The following is a 16113-nucleotide window of genomic DNA, read 5'->3' on the forward strand; positions in this document are numbered from 1 at the left end:
TGCGGTCCACCGGGGTTATAATTATAAATAAATATACATGCAGCTAAAAGAGGATATTAGGTGAAAACAAGCGAACTAGCATCTTCCAAAAAAAAAAAAAAAAAGCTTTCTTTTTTTTAAAAAAAAAATGTCCCATGATGTTGTTCATTATCGATTTCCTGAAAACGAGCCCTGGGTTTTGGCTAAGAAGGTTGCCTGCGAGGGGTCGGGCCGGTTCCCGGGAGCCCGGGAGTGAGGCTGGGGGGGAGCCCTGGGTGCAGCTCCGTTTGTTCGGGGGTCCCTGTGTCCGCCTCCCTGCTTCTCTCCTGGGCCACCAGACTCAAGGCCGAGGAACACCTCTCCAAAGCAGCCATGAAGGAGTCAGAGGCTGGGGCAAGGATCCTGCCAGGTGGCTCAGGCTTCTCAGGGCTCCAATTCCATCAGACGATTTCACGAGGACTGCGGGAAACTGAACACATTTCCAAGTCCCAGCCCCAGCCACCAGAGCAGGTTCTGGGGGGCCCTCGGGCCAGCCTGGGAGTTTGGAGTGGGGGCTGTGAGCAGTTAAAAACCAGACAGCTCTTCAGAAGGGGCGGGCCTCCTGCTCATCCTTCACCGGGCAGGAAAATTGTGCTTCCGACTTTAGGAACCGGAGCTTGCTGTCCAGCAGACGGCTATCCGCCGGAGAAGGGCCTGTCGCAGACGGGTGACCTAAAGCCCGTGCAGGCTGACAGGGTCCCCGGTATGGGGCAGCGCACTGTTCCTTCTCTGGGGCGGGGTTTGGGGGTAGCGGGACACTCCCAGCCTAGGGACAGGGATTTCCTTTCCATCTTCGGTTTCACACAGTGATTTCCTAAGTAGCACGGGATCGGATTCCCTTTCCTCTCAGTGTCTGATTGATTTTCGCCCCTTCCCATAAATCCTTCTGCTAATCCAAACTACCCCCTCCCATTACTCACCCCACCCTACCCCCTGAAAAAAAAAAAAAAGGAGCAGGACGAGCGGCGTGGAGTTCCCCACCCTCCCTCCTTGTGGTCACCTCCCTGCCCCATCCCTACCACTGGTGGCCGGAGCCCCAAGTGTGTTGCCCTGTGGGACCTCAGGACAGGGGGCTTTTCCAGCCATCCCTGGTCTGATTTAGAACAAATGTGGCCCAGGCGAGGGATGCTGGGACCCAGGGGGTGGCAGGAGGCAGTGTTGTGGCTCATGGGCCTCTGGGTTTCTTAGTCCAGGTCCAGTCCGGGGCCTGTGCTGGCTCAAGTGCCCACCCCTTCCCTGGGGTGGGAGGAGAAGGCTTGTGGGGAGGGGGATGTGGGGCCAGAGGGCAGTTCCACTCCCACTGCAGCTCTCTGAGGTACAGGGCGTCTGTCTGCAGCCCCAGGCACCCCCGTGCAAGGAGTTGCCTGTTGGGATCCAAGACAGCCTCATGTTCTGTAAACATGAACCAGGGAGAGCAGAGAGCACATGGGATTTGGGGGTAGCTCGTAGGAAGAGGGGGGCCGAGGGGCCTGAAGATCATGGTGCTCTAGTTCTTCCGAATCCCTGGCTGGCTGTCCTGTGGGGTTGACCTGGGTCTCTACCCGCTCTCGACTGAGGCATCCTTCCAGGGTGGCACGTGCAGTGTCTGCTCTTGTGGGCTGGGTCTGTGCCAGAAGCTTCTTCGGGAGGAGTGCTGGGACGCTGGCTCTCTGGCTGGCCTGGCTTCGTGTGCAGACTCCCAGCCCTCGGGGCCTCTCGGGCCCTTGGTCTTGTTGGATGGGAGAGAACAACAGGCCTCGGGTTTCTGTGCTTTAAGTTTTCTGTCCTTTGTCCTGGCACCGGGCTGGGCTCTCAGAATAGAAAAGAGAGTGGTGATGATTCCTTAGGAGCTCGCCTTGGAGAGACTGTCAGCTGTGGGGGGAAGGGTGAAAGGCCACAGACAGGAGCAGGGATGGAGGTCCTGTGGAGGGAGAGGGGAACTGGTGAGGTGTAGAACTGGGGGGTGTGGTGAGTGAATGGAACCTGGGTCCTCTGTGGATACTCATTAAGTGAGGGGAGATGCGGGAAAATTTCAGTGACCCTGTAAGGGTGGGAAACAGGGATTGATGCTTTCCCCTGATGTGTTTTATGGAACTGTCAAAGTTAACTTTTTTAGGTTCAGGGGACCAAAATAAGTGGAGTGACCCTCTGTGGTCCTGTGTGTGTGGCGGGGGGGGGGGGGGGCAGGACAACTGCAAAGCGATCCAGAAGCTGATGCTTAACTCTGGGGCCAGAAGGACAGACATAGGTCCTGTCTGAGCTCCCACCTCTGTCTGACATAACCTGGAGTAGGGGCACCAGGCGTAAGCGGTGTTTTCAAGAGGCAGGGCGAGATCATAGAGAACGTCCATAGACAAATCCTGGCTTTGCCAAAATCATTAACTGTGCGGTCTTGGACAAGCCATTTAGCTTTCCTGCACATCTGTTCTTTACCTCTAAATGTAGACAAAACTTGTAGCCCATTTCAAAAGAAGATTTTAAAGAATCAAATAAAGATAGCAACACTGCCAGACAGTTTAATATGTGCCAGAGCAAGTTCTCAGTGCCCCCAACAGCCCATCTTATGGATGAGGAAACTGAAGCAAAGAGAAGTTACATAAGGTCAAACAGCTAGAAGTGGGAGCACGGGGGTCTGCCAGGACTGCAGGACATGCCTGATAACATGAAAAGCAGTGTGTGAACGGTGACAGCAACGTGATGAAGATAGGGGCAGAGGAAAAGAGAGCAGGAAGATGGAGAGTCTAAGTAATGAGTCCTGGGCACAGTATGGGCACCACTGCCAGAATAGTGACAACAACGATAAGGAATTGTTGTGAGGTTTTCTGAAGGTGGTGGAAGGATCCAGCTGTGTGGGTGCAAGCCAGCACCTCTCAGCTTTTGGAAAGCACAACCAGGCGGGAAGACTGAACTGCTCCCCTTTCTCTCTTGCCCACATCTGCCTACCCTCCCACAATGAGACCACAAGGAAAAGCCTGCAATTTTGAGTCCAGCTGCCATGCCTTTCCCTCCTTCCCCTCCTACCTGGTCCCGAGGCTCAGACCTCCACGCTGGGGTCCGTAAAACCTTTCTTCCCCTCATTCACCAGCACTGGCTTCTCTGTCCGCGTGTGCCAGACCAGGATCTGTGTGTCCGGGAGATAGAACGAAGTGGGCAGGTCCCCGGCTGCATGCAGCACCACCCCCCCGCTCCTCCCACACCTGTTCCAGCCCACTCCATTGGGTTTTTTCTAGATTTTTCTTCATTGCCAGCTACCCCCCTTGTTCTTGATGTTTGTACATGCAATACATCCAATAAATCTATTGGAAGCATCAAGTCTGGAGCTACCGAAAGCAGACAAATAAGTCCCAAGGTTTCCTCTTGGTTTTGTTCCTACTTGGGAGAAAGTTCTTAGGGGCCCTTCAGCTCAGCCAAGAGTTAGTCCTGGCTCCAGCCTGAGAAGTCGAAACTGAAAGAAGTGGGTGTATATCTGTGTATGTGCATCTGTGTGTGCATGTGTGTGCATCTTTGTGGGCACTGCTGCATGTGCATATGTTCACTTCTGTGTGTGCACCTCTGTGTGTGCATGCATGTGTGTTTAGCAGAGAAGTCATGGGAGCACAACTGGCTTGAGGGACGGGAGCGGTCCTAGGTTGTGATTCTCCTTTGGCCAACCCCTCCCCATTTCCCTACCTGATTTTAGCATGGCTGCCTTACACGTGACAAACCACTTTCCTGGGAGGATGTTCCAGGTGGGTGCTTATTTGCAAGGCTATTTTGAGTTCTTGATTTCCACCTCCCTTACTGTCGGGAGGGTTCTGATGGGCTTGGAAATACTTGCATCTCTGGTCAGTTCTGCTGAAGCTCCTACCTTGGTGCAGTTGGCTGCCTTGGGCTCCAGGTCACTGAGGGTGACAAGTTCCCGGAGGAGGCTGCTCTCCTGGTAGCCCCCCTTCACACCACGCAGCTTAAAGTAGGCCTGGCTGCGCTGCAGAATAAGCCGCAGGTTGACGGCAAACCCAGCCATGTCTATTGCAAAGGGCCGGTGGGGGTCGAACACAGTCTTCCAGCCGACCACCTTCCCTGCCCCGTTCACCCGAGGGGCCTCGTACCGAAGACCGCCCACGAAAGCCACAGGCCACACAGAAACCCTCCTGGTGCTGCGCATCTGCAAATGGGGACGGAGAGTCAGGACACCCAGGACACTGGTGAAGACGGACACCCACTCCACAGAGGGGTGTTCAGGCTATTCACTGTGCTTGTGCCCCAACCGAGGCCAGCAGCTGGGGGCATCCAGCCCTGCCCCATCCTCCTTGGCAGAAGCTGCTGGCAGGACCTGGCCTCTCACACCAGCAGAACTATGACACCACCTCCCCATTTTCCCCCTTGCTGCAGACCCTCTCAACTTCCTGTTTGGACGCTGACCTGAGGGAAGGCCAAACCGTTCCACCAAAGAGGTCTCGAGTGGCCTTGCCAAAAGTCCTGCCCAAGCCATCATGGCCTCTAGGACCAGGACCATGGTTCCAGGAGCTTGGGACACCAACTTTCTTCCACATAACGCATGGACGCTGCTTAAACCGCTGTTAGGGTTTCCATCCCTTTGATTCTCTCCAGCCCCTGCCTCCACCTCATCCCCACCCCCACCCCCTTCGCGGTCCTGGCCAACCCCCCCGGCGTTCTCCCCGCCCCTTCCCCACCCCCCACCTCCTCGAAGAGCTCCAGGCTGTAGGTGTTGTCGTCATCAGCGAAGTAGACCACGCCGGGCTGGCTGGCGTTGCGCGGGAAGGTCTCTCGCAGCCAGCGCAGGGCCAGGTTGCGCTGCATGGTGCCGCGCGGGATGCGCGGGTCGTGGGTGTCGCCGCGCAGCTTGTAGTTGCGCGGTGTCTCCACGTGCAGGTGCGTGTAGTTGAGGCCCGTGTCCCGCAGCAGGCGCGCGGTGAGCGGCGTGCGGCGCGGCGCGTCCTCCACCACCAGCCAGTGCAGGTTGGGCACGTGCAGCAGCGTGTTGGCCATGCGCGTCAGCTCGGCCTTCTGCACCGGGCGGCTGTAGGTGGGCGTTACCACGTGGATGGTGGGCAGCGTGTCAGACCAGGGCGGCGGCCGGCTGTACACGTACTCGGTGCGCACCACCTCCACGATGTCGCGGTCCGACATGCAGTACTCGTGAGGATCCGCCCCAGGCGCCCCACCGCGCCCCGGGTCGCCTCCATCATCTGCAGGGACAGCATGGGTGGCAGGAGGTGCTAGGCTTGGGGGCCGTCCCAGGGAAGGCTCCGGCCAGACCACCGGAGGGGCACCCCCAATCCTTCAAGTCACCCCTGCCCATCCACTCCACCTCTGCAAGACGGTCATCAGCCCCTGCTGCTAGCGCTGGAATTGTCCTGGAGAGTTGCCTGATTCCAACTTCCAAAATGAGCCAGAAGTAGCCTCTTCCCTCCTCTCACATTTGACAGCCCTGCCAGTATTTGAAAGCAGCTGCCAGTATTCCAAGGCTGCATTCTGAGGTCCTCAATGTACCTGGTCCATAGACAGTCAAATTCCCAGGCTGTGGCCACCCCAGTGCCCTCCCAACTCCCAGTTGGGCAGGGGGCAGATGGCACTGGTGGCACAGGGTCGGGCTGGCAGAGAGCAGTGGGGCATAGAGGCTGCCATGTCTGCCCTGATCCATTGATTCTATAGTGGCTGCAGCCCATTGTGGACCCCAAAGAGCCTGAGGTCAGCGTGCCCTACCTGTTTTACAAATCCGCTAGTCAAGTGGGTTCCCTCTCATCCTGCCTGACCTTCTGCAACTGATTCTTTGAAACTTGGTGCAGAAATTTATCTTTAAAATTTATATTTATATAATGCATTTTATGCCAATGACTCTTGCCCAGAGTTGTTGAGATAAGATTTGAATCTTCTATCTATAGCTCCTGATTTTGTTTCTTTGTTTTGATATATGAAGGGCAGGGTGGAGACCTATTTTAGCTCTTCTGCTGGTTCGCGTCCACCCCCTAGTGGGCTATCGGGGAACCCAGCTGTCTTCTCATCCAGCCAGTGCTTACCTGTCTTCACCCCAAGGAGATCACGGAAGCCACTGCTAACCTGAAGAAATGTAGCCACATCACCTCCTAAAAGTAGCCTGCTACCTTGGCTACATTTTTTCTTACATCTTGCATTCATGTTAGATTCCTAACCCGTGAATCCAGAGGTTCTACTGGGACCGTGGGAGTCTTGTTTTAGTTCCCCCTTCTAAGCAGGTATTCACTGTTTTCTGTCTGTAGGAAGCATGGGTCCCCCACCCTCAGTGAGAGGCCCTCCGAGCACAGGCTTTGGGGTCTGGGTGCCTGGGCTCAGACCCTGCTCTGCCACTCACTATCTGTGGGACCTTGAGCAAGTTACTGAACTGGGCCTCACTCTCCATAACCATAAAATGGGCTGATGACAGCACTTGCTTCCTGGAGTTACTGTGCAGCTCAGTGAGGCAATAACAGGTGATGGGCTCAGAATGCAGCTGGGCATAGGAGGTCAGCCCCAGCCCTGTGCACGTGTGGCCTTGTGCACCTCTGGAGAGGATGGAAGGAGAGGTTCCCATGGAGGCTTTAAAGGGCCGTCCTGGGGAGGCCTGTCTCCGTGCTTTAGGGGCCTGCTCTTTCCCCTTCTCCCCTGGCTTCTGTGATCTTTGAGTCACCAAGTCCTCCCAGCTCTCCTAAATTCATTAAACTATAGCTTTCATTCCGAATTTCCTCTTGGCAGGCCCCGGCAGATGTGAATGCCAGGTCCCCAGGCACAGGCAGTTACATCAGCACCTTGCAGATGGGCCTGAGGTCTCTGACCCTAGAGCTCTGCAATGGACATGATAACAGATGCAGAAGTGGGGTGGCTTGAACTCCTGTGGGATGACAGTAACTCTAAAATGATGAGAGCCACAGGGGGTTGGCGGTGGCAGGAAGGGTCCATGTCAGGAGCTGAGACTCTAAGTGGCCAGCCCTGGGCAGTGGAAATTGTGATCTTTAGCTTGACCCTCCCTGGGCAGGACTTCAAGACTCACTGGGGGTGACCTTTCATGGGCAGTGGATTTCACGGGCACCATGATCTGACAGAATCCCCAGGGGGCCCTGGCCCCACCACAGGCCCACTCTCCCTCCCTGGGTTGAGTCTGGCACATTCGCACTTTACCAAGCAGCCCAAGTACTAGTGGGCACATTAGGATGTGAGAATTGCTGCCCTAAGGTAAGTCGATCGGGAGGTGTGGGAGCAGAGAGATGGAGACCCTAAAGACTAAGGAATGGGGGTCAGGCCAGATGAGCAGGCAGACGAAAGGTTTTGTGGTGCAGGAAACCTGGGTGTTCAGGGGTCAAGGCAGCTTGGCAAAGAGGGGTGCCCTGGCCTTGGGGCTCCAACCCAGTTCTTGCACTGAAAGGCCCTTCCTCTCTCCCAGCCTGCTTCCACTGGGCACGACTGGGTCAGAAAGGCAGCAGAGAGCCACACAATACCCTGGAATGTTTTGAAAACCCAACAGTCCGGGACTGCTATCTTGCATGCTTCCTTACCAGCTGCTGAGGGTCCCTGGTGCACACATGTCTTCCAGTTGTATGCACAGTTGTGTGTGTATGCCCTGTCTGTGTATGTGACCATCTGTCTGGGTGTGTCTCTGTGGTGTCTTTGTATGTCTGTGTGTATTCTCAAAGGCATCCATGACCCCAAGACGGGTAGGATGCCCGGCCTGGCTGCCCCTGCTGCTGCTGCCAGCTGCGCCATGACTGCACAGAAGCCCCTGGCTGCCAGCCTCATCACAGCGCCTGCCCAGGTGGGTGGGCTGGTGGGAGCTCACCCTTGTGCACAGCCAGCAGGGGCGCGATGGTGCTCTGGTGCCAGACGGTGATGAGCAGCGTCCAGGGCAGCACGATGAGGACGATCGCGAGGATGTCCCGTCTTTTCGGCATCTCCAAGGCTGGCTGGGCCCACAGCTCCTCATTACCTGAGCGGTGGGAAGGTCAGGAGAGGGACAGTGGCAGGAAGTGGCAAGCACAGGGAGAAAAGAACCGGCATGGGCGGCAGGTCAGGCACAGAGGGAGCAGAGAAGCCGAAACGTGGGCCAGCAGGTCTTACCAGCGCTCACAACCCACCCATTGCGGAAGCAGGCTTGGAGGGTCCGGCCGAGTGGAGTCTGGGAAGGGGTGGCTGTCTAGGGGCGGGGTCAGGAACCCTGGGAGGAGGACACCTGCAAGAGAGAGGAGGGGGACATAGCCAGCTCTGGGACACGGGCATGTGGGGCTTTCACCACGGAGCCTTGCCATGCCTGGCTGGGTGCAGTGAGCCTCTGTTGTTACCACCAGTGGACGGGCCCATGGCACCTGGGGTGGCACCAGTACATTTACGGGTGCTGGCAGAGTGCTGCAGTTAGGGCCCCAGGCTTGGGAGCCATGCTGCCTTGCCCAAACCCCAGCTGCAGCACCCACAAGCTGCATGACTCTTGCCAAGCTATGTCTACTGTCTACCAAAGTTCTCCATAGATAAAATGGGCCAATATCGATACCTACATCCTGATACACAGCTAGCACTCAAGAAACATCAGTGACTCTTAGGTCCAAATATTTGGACCCATGTTGGATTATTCAAGTCTGGATAAAGGGGTCAGGGGTGGACAAGTGCCTTGCAGGGGAAACCATAAGTTGCCCTCCTCTGACATCTTCAACAGGAAATCTGTGTGCCTCATCTGTGCAGGGTGGAGTTCCAGGCTCTTTGGCAATGAGAAGGGTTGGTCCATGTGGGAGCTCTGCATCGTGTGGGAGCAGCACCCCACCAGGGCAGCAGGACCTGGGAGGGGTAACCCTCTGTGCGCTAATGAGCCTGATTGGAATTTCCTCTCCATCCTGCAGACTCCCTGGGTGGCATCTCCCCAGGGATCTTGTCCTCTTGAGTGACAAGGGTCCATCCAGGGAGCAGGTGCAGAAGAGACCCCACGCAGGGACCCTTCTGGCCTCCGTGGGGCCTGTCACATTGCATTCTCCTTTCTCTTCCTTTGCTCTCACGCTGAGCCCAGTGCAGCATGCAGATTGTGTCCGAAGGGGGTGGGGGTGGGGAGACAGCCTGGGCCACCCTACCCTTGGGCCCTCACCCTCATCTTCCAGTATTTTGAGTACAGCTCTGCAGTGGCCAGGCGGCTGACCCCAACCTCCACAGAGCAGAGAGCCAGGGACAAGGAGAATTTTCGCCCCACAGTTCTGGAAAGATCTTTTTCCCTTTCCAAAGACTAGCTGGCAGGTCCTTTCTCCAAACTGTTCTGACCTCTTGTGGATGAGCCAGGTGTGGTGTTCTAGTGAAAGAGTGTCAGCCAGCACCCAGCCCCAGCTGTCCCTGCAGGTAGCTGGTGTGAAGGCCTGCCTCACTCCATGAAATGGAAGGCTGCTGGGGTTACACGTCACAGTGAAGCAAAAACCATCAATGGGGCACATAGGAGAAAGCAGTTGTTCTGGGTGTGCATGTGTGTGCCCTCTGTGTATGCATGCTTGTGCACTAAGTTATGCCCATGCAGGAGTGTGTTCATACGTGTGCTTGTGAGCTTGTGCATGCCCATATGCACATTTGTGTGCTCAGGTGTGCACATGTGTACTTGTGCATTCCTGTATATGCACATCTGTGTGCTCAGGTTGCATGTGCCTGTGCATCAGCATGTGTGCACATGTGCACCAGACATGCAGGTGTGCTTGTGCATTTGCACAGGTATGCACACACGTGTACGTATGTGTGTGCATGTGTGTGTCTATCTGACATAGGCACTGTGGAGTTAGGAGAGTAAGTTGGGGTCGTTTACATCTGTTCTTACATCTTAGGTACACTCTTCCTTTCCGTCCCTATTTGCTAAGAGTCAGGACTGAGGAGACCTCCAGCTGCTTTAGAAACAGTTCTGTGGGGTTTGTGGGAGAGTTAGCATGCTCAGAACAGCTCCACCTTTTTAGGGTAGGATGCAGGGAGGCACTGATACCTCTCAGCATTGTGCAGCAACCTGCACAGGAAAGAGCATAGGGCTGGGGTCTGGAGGTGACTGTGTGTCCCTAAGCCTGTTGCTGCTCTCCTTAGCACCCCTTCCCTAAAATGCAGTAGGGCTCCTGGTCTCCTTCCAGCTCTAGACTGTACGTGCAGAGAGCAAGAGGATGGGCTTTGAGGTCAATCCTGGGATTGAGGACCAGCTTTCCCACACACTGGCAGAACTTGGACAAGTTTCTTCACCTCTGTGAGCCTCACCTTCCTCATCTGTAAACTGGGGACACGGATGCCACGAGGAGTGAAGGACTTGGCACGTGGGTGGCACCTAGTGGTGATCACAGTTGGCAGGGCCACCATCGCACAAGGGGCAGGCCCTCCTGGGCATGGAGCAGGGCGGGTGTCCAGAAGGGTGAGGCCTCCTAAGCAGGAAAATGAGAAGAAACTGCCCCGCAGACCGCATGGAGGCAACATCCTGCTTGCCCATCCACAAGAGGGTCTAGGAAAACCGGAGTTTCTGCCCGTGGTGCACTGGGAAAGGCGTGTATGCTGCTGGGTTCCCCACCCCAGATAAACATGTTGACCTGTTTTGTTTCATCGTTGGGCTGCTGGCTGTTAGATTTCCCTATCCCTGGTGAAACTTTTCACACTCCAGTCTCATACACAGCTGGACCCAGCCAGAGGCTCCCAGGAGCTCATGCAGGGAGTAACAGACTTCAGTTGAGCCCCAGGGGTGACTAGAGCAAGCTGAGGATGCTGTGAAGGGCTGGGGCGGGTGCAAGGGGTACTTTCTTTTTCAACTTCTCAGGAGGTTGGCTCTGTCTCCATTGTCCTTGTTCATCTCTCAGGTGGGGCAGAGAGCAGTGAGTTCCTACTGCTGCGTGTGTGTGTGCATGTGCGTATGTGTGGAATGTAGTGCGTGCATGCTTTTTTGGGTGGTGTGTGAATGTGTTATGTGTAGTGTGTATGTGTGGGGTACATGCTTGTGTGTGCATGTGTATGCATGCTTCTGTATGCGTATGGAGTGTGTGTGGGTGTGTGTGCATGTGTATACATGTGTGTGAGTGCACATATGTGCATGTTTGAGCGTGTGGTGTGTGAATGTGTTGTGTGGTATGCATATGTGTGTGTGCACATGCCATCTCCTACAAATTCCTCTTTGGTGGGCCCAGCAGTGGCCAAGCCCAGTGCCCCCACACAGGGATGCCTGCCTGGGTCTCAGGTGTTCACATCTGGATGAAGAAGCAGAATGACCTCATGCCACACCCCCAGCCTCTGCCTCTGCCCCAGCCCCACTGACAGGGCTGAGAGGGCTCTGAATCAAGGCTATGCTTTGCCTGGGAGCCCTTAGGCCACATCTGCTGAAGGCTACAGGAGGCTAGACTGGGGAGGGTTGTTTCTGTGTTCTTAGGGATACTTGAAGGAGCATTTTCATGTGTCCTTACTCTTGGTGAAGCTTCCCATTCCAGGATAGGAGAAGCAAAGGAGCAAGGGTGGGCCTCATGCCAACTCAGTACGTACCATCCAAGCTTGCTTTTTGAGCACTTCCTGGCTTTTCCATTGTTGACTGTTCTAGTTTGCTAATGCTACTGGAATGCAAAACACCAGAAATGGACTGGCTTTTATAAAAGGGGGTTTATTTGGTTACACAGTTACAGTCATAAGGCATCAACAATCGGGTACCTTTACTGGAGGATGGCCAATGGCGTGGGGAAAACCTCTGTAGCTGGGAAGGCATGTGGCCGGCGTCTGCTCCGGAGTTCTGCTTTCAAAATGGCTTTCTCCCAGGACGTTCCTCTCTAGGCTTCAGATCCTCAAAAATGTCACTCTTAGTTGCTCTTGGGGCGTTTGTCCTTTCTTAGCTTCTCCAGAGCAAAAGTCTGCTTTCAAAGGTCATCTCCAAAATGTCTCTGTAAGCTAAAGCTCCTTTCTCAGTTCCAGTGCATTCTTCAAAGTGTCCCTCTTGGCTGTAGCAAGCTTGCTCCTTCTGCCTGAGCTTATAATTCAGTAATTTAATTCAGACCCACCCTGAATGGGCAGGCTGACACCTCCATGGAAGTTATCCAACCAGAGTCATCACCCACAGTTGGGTGAGGCATGTCTCCATGGAAACACTCAAAGAATTACAATCTAATCAACACTGATACATCTGCCCACACAAGATTACATCAAAGATAATGGCGTTTTGGGGGACATAATACATTCAAACCAGCACATTGACTTCTGGGACCTCTTTGCCCCAAGCTCCTACCTCTGGCCCCTGCTCAGTCTCGCTGGTCTGCTGGGGCTGTCATTTGCAATAATGAGTGTTTTAGCTTCCTGGCTGCTAAAACAAATACCACACAAGGGGTTGGCTTTACAGCAGGAATTTGTTGGCTCACAGTTTCAGTGGCTAGAAGAATGGCTTCCTCACTGGACGGTATATTCTGGCTGGCTGGCAATCTTCGGGCTTCCCTGAGTTTTCCATCATGTGGCAATGCACATGGCGGCATCGTCTTTCTCTTTTGGGTTCTGTTGACTTCCAGCTTCTGGCTGCTCCCAGGGCTTCTTTCTCTGTGACCACTTTCCTCTGTGTATAAGGACTGCAGCCATTTCAGACTAAGCCCATCCTCCCCCCTTATTCATTTGGGCACACCTTAATTAATGACATTTTCAAAGATCCTACTTACAAATGTGTTCATGCCCACGAGATCAGGAGTTGAGTCCCTGAAAGTGCCTTTTGGGAGACATGATTCACTCCCCAGTAGTCTGCCCTCTGGACCCCACAAAGACAAGTTCTTCCTATATGCAAAATACATTCATTCCATCACAGCATCCCCAAAGCCTTATGTCATTTCAGTAACAATGCTAAGTACAAAGTCTCAGCAAAATCAGTTATGGGTATGGTTTGTCCTGGGACACAGCTCCCCTCCATCTGTGGACCTGTGAGACCTAGTAAACAAGTTATCTGCTTCCAAAATACAACGGAGGGACAGGCATAGGATAAACTTTTCCATTCCAGGAGGGGGAAATTGGCAGGAAAAACAGGGGTCACAGGTCCCAAAAAAGTTCCAAACCCAGCAGGGCAAACTCCATTAAATCTCAACATCTGAGAGCCTTCTGTGGATGGCTGCTTTGTCCTCTGGGCCTGCTGGAGCAGCAGCCCCACCCCTTCCAAGTTCTTGCACAGCGGCCAGGCTCTCCACAAACATTAGGGCTCAGGTCCCACCATCTTCAAGCACTGGGATGGCAGCACTCTTCCAGAACAACAGGGTGCCAGTCGCTCCTTCTAAGCCCCAGGGCAGAATTGCCCCTTCCACACATGTGGGTGAGTCTACTCTTGGCCTGGGGTGATGTCTTCCATTCAGAAGACCTCAACTTCCATGGTTCTACACTTGAAGTCATATTCCTTCAACTCCTGCCTTCTCCACCCCTTTCAGTCCAGGCTAGCAGTAGTTCTGTTCATAAAAATTTTGCAGTAACCTTGATGGCTTTGCATGCAGTTCAAGAAGGTCCAAACCATCAGACAATAGACCTTTCCACAGATCCTCCCCGGGTTAACTACGTTTCCAATCCTGACTTCCACTGAAATGGGTGATTGGATCCATGTTCAGGCACACCCACGTCAGCAAAGGGTTTGTCCTCTGGGGACACACTACCTGGAAGCCCAGGGAGGTCTCTGATAGGGTCCCTCATGCTATCTGGATAGGTTGAGAATTTTCCAAATTATTAATTACTGGTTTCTGTATGCTTAACAGTTAATTCCTCCATTTATCTCTTTCCTCTCATTTCATTAAATTTCATTAAAAGTTGCAAGGAGAAACCAGGCTACACCTTCCACCCTTAGCTTGGAAATCTCCTCAGCTAAATATCCGAGTCCATGGCTTTCAGGTTCTGCCTCCCATGCAACATCAGAACTCAATTTTGCCAATTTCTCTGCCACTTTATAACAAGGGTTGCCTTTCTTCCAATTTCCAATGGCATGGTCACTTCTTCTAAGGTCTCATCAGAAGTACCTTTAATAGCCATATTTCTACTGACAGTCTCTTCAAAGCAATCTAGGCTTTTTCTATCAAAGTGCCTCACAGTTCTTCTAGCCTCTACCCATAACCCAATTCCAAAGCTGTTGCCACAGCTTGAAGTATTTGCTATAGCCACACTCCACTCTCTGTACCAAAAACTGTTTCTGTTTTCTAGCTGCTAAAACAAGTTCCATACAATGGAATGTATTGGCTCACAGTTTCAGAGGCTAGAAGGCTTGCTTCCTGCCGGCATTGGTGTCTTCTGGCTGGCTGGCCATCTTTGGGGTTCCTTGACTTTTCCTTCACATGGCAATATACATGGTGGTGTCTTCTCTTTTCTCTCAAGGGTTCTGCTCATTTCCAGCTTCTGGCTGCTCCCCATGGCTTCTTTCTGTGTCCCATTTCCTATGCTCTAAGGACTTCAGCCATATTGGATGAAGGCCACCCTCACTCAGTTTGGACACCTTAACTAATAACATCTTCAAAGGTCCCATTTACAAATGGGTTCACACCCACAGGACCAGGAGTTGGGACCTGGTCATGCCTTTTGTGCCGGACGTGATTCAATCCCCAATGAACTTCTGTATAGCACTCATTATGTGTCAAAGTCTAGGTGAAACGCGGTACACGAGTCTACTCCTCAGATCCTCAAAACAGCCCTGCGAGGTAAGGACTGAGTCCGAGAGGGTAGGTGACTTGCCCCAGGTGGACACTCAGCCAACAGTGGAGCTGACCAGGGGTGGGGTTGGGGAGTGGGGGGCTCCGAGTGAAGGGGCTTGGGCCACAAAGTCCTGGAACCTGGGTCGGGGAGAGAGTGGGGGACATAGACACACAGGCCAAATGCTCTCTATGCCCTGGACCAGAGATGGTTCAGAGCTCCCTCCTCTATGAACGCTGTCCGCTATCCCGGGTCCCAGCACCCATGGAGGCTGGAGCCAAAAGGAGGGACAGGAGGAGAATGGGGTTGGGGGAGGGGGAGGAGGAGCCAAGGGTGCAGGGAGGCCGTGGGGGACAGTTCTGACCCCATCTAGTCTTCTTGGTCAGAACAACGTATGAAAGGAAAGGGAGGGAGGAAGAGGGAGAAAAGCTCTAAAAATAAACTTAGCAATAAACCCAGTTGTGCATTAATTACTTTGGAAGCCATAACGGCTTGAAAACCCCGTAACTTTAATGGAGGCTATTATAAGCATAGTAGCAAAATTGTGGAGCTAATTACCAGGCGGTTATTAAGCAGAGCAGAAAGAGCCCCCAGCCTCGGAGAAAGCCAGCTGGCCAGCAGGGGGCGGGACTAAGGGGAGCCGGGCCCAAGGTAAGGGGGTCTGGGTCGGGCAGGGAGGCCGCACACCCACCCCAGGTCTGAGGCCCAAGGGTGAAAAGCAGGGCTGAGCAGGTGGGTTGCCCCTGTCCGCTGTTTCCCCTGGGCTTGAGAGAGGGGCGCTCATTTGCTGGTTCTGGTTCCCAGGAGCCGGGCAGAGGTGTATGCAGCTACCTGGGCCAGTTTCCCAATAGGGAATTCAGGTGGGGATGGGCCAGGGCAGGGGAGAAGAGGTAGGGTGGAGGCAGCCAGGGCTGGTCAAAGGGGAGATGGGAAGGGGACTTGTCCAGAGGAAAGCAGTGTGTGCATGTGCGCATGTATGTGAGAGAGAGAGGGTGGGGAAGGGTCTGTAGGGATCAGTACAGCCCCAATATGGGTGTGCACCGTAGACCTGGCAGCCATGAGCATCTCTCCCTCAGCAGGTACAGACGCCAGGGGCCCTCTGTGCCAGGTGACTTCACAGGGCACCCTTCTGAGAGAAAGGGCTGGGGTGCACGGCCATTTCAGGAGAGGGGTGAGACCTTGGGTGGCAAGAGGAGGTAGGAAGAGGGGGGTCCTGGTGCACACCCCTTTCTGATGCCCTGGCCCCTCCCCTACCCTCAGGTGTTCTGGCCTCTCCCTATTGGGTGTCCTGGCCCCTCCCCCAGGGTGTCCTGGCCCCTCCCCCTGGGTGTTCTGGCCGCTCCCCCTGGGTGTTCTGGCCGCTCCCTCTGGGAGAGCTGGGTAAGCTGCACCTTCTTCACCTCTACCTTCATCTTTAAAATATGGAGGAAGGATTGGATATGTTTTGATGAATTTTCAGTTCTGCCATTTTAGCACACTTAAGCAAGCTCTATGAGGAAACTGGAGGTTCAGGTG

General features: G+C 54.1%; 1 protein-coding gene across 5 annotated transcripts in view; it reads right to left on the reverse strand.

Annotated features, from left to right (window-relative positions):
• Positions 1-958: 958 nt before the first annotated feature.
• B3GAT1 (beta-1,3-glucuronyltransferase 1) overlaps positions 959-16113 on the reverse strand; it is a 30092-nt gene continuing 14937 nt past the window's right edge. For 2 of the 5 annotated variants that reach the window (XM_037842015.1, XM_037842013.1), the window contains exons 2-7: positions 8082-8176; positions 7787-7933; positions 4678-5186; positions 3845-4141; positions 3019-3118; positions 960-1918 (exon numbers count right to left, since the gene is read on the reverse strand). In XM_037842015.1, the coding sequence (XP_037697943.1) occupies positions 3032-3118; positions 3845-4141; positions 4678-5186; positions 7787-7933; positions 8082-8085 (1044 nt within the window). In that variant the 5' untranslated portion in view covers positions 8086-8176 and the 3' untranslated portion in view covers positions 960-1918; positions 3019-3031. Of the gene's footprint in view, positions 1919-3018; positions 3119-3844; positions 4142-4677; positions 5187-7786; positions 7934-8064; positions 8177-10200; positions 10362-16113 lie in introns of those variants that run through there. The other 3 variants (XM_037842016.1, XM_037842014.1, XM_037842017.1) reach the window with 3 other exon arrangements.

The sequence above is a fragment of the Choloepus didactylus genome, chromosome 6, assembly GCF_015220235.1.
Source record: "Choloepus didactylus isolate mChoDid1 chromosome 6, mChoDid1.pri, whole genome shotgun sequence".
In the NCBI taxonomy this organism is placed as follows: domain Eukaryota; kingdom Metazoa; phylum Chordata; class Mammalia; order Pilosa; family Megalonychidae; genus Choloepus; species Choloepus didactylus.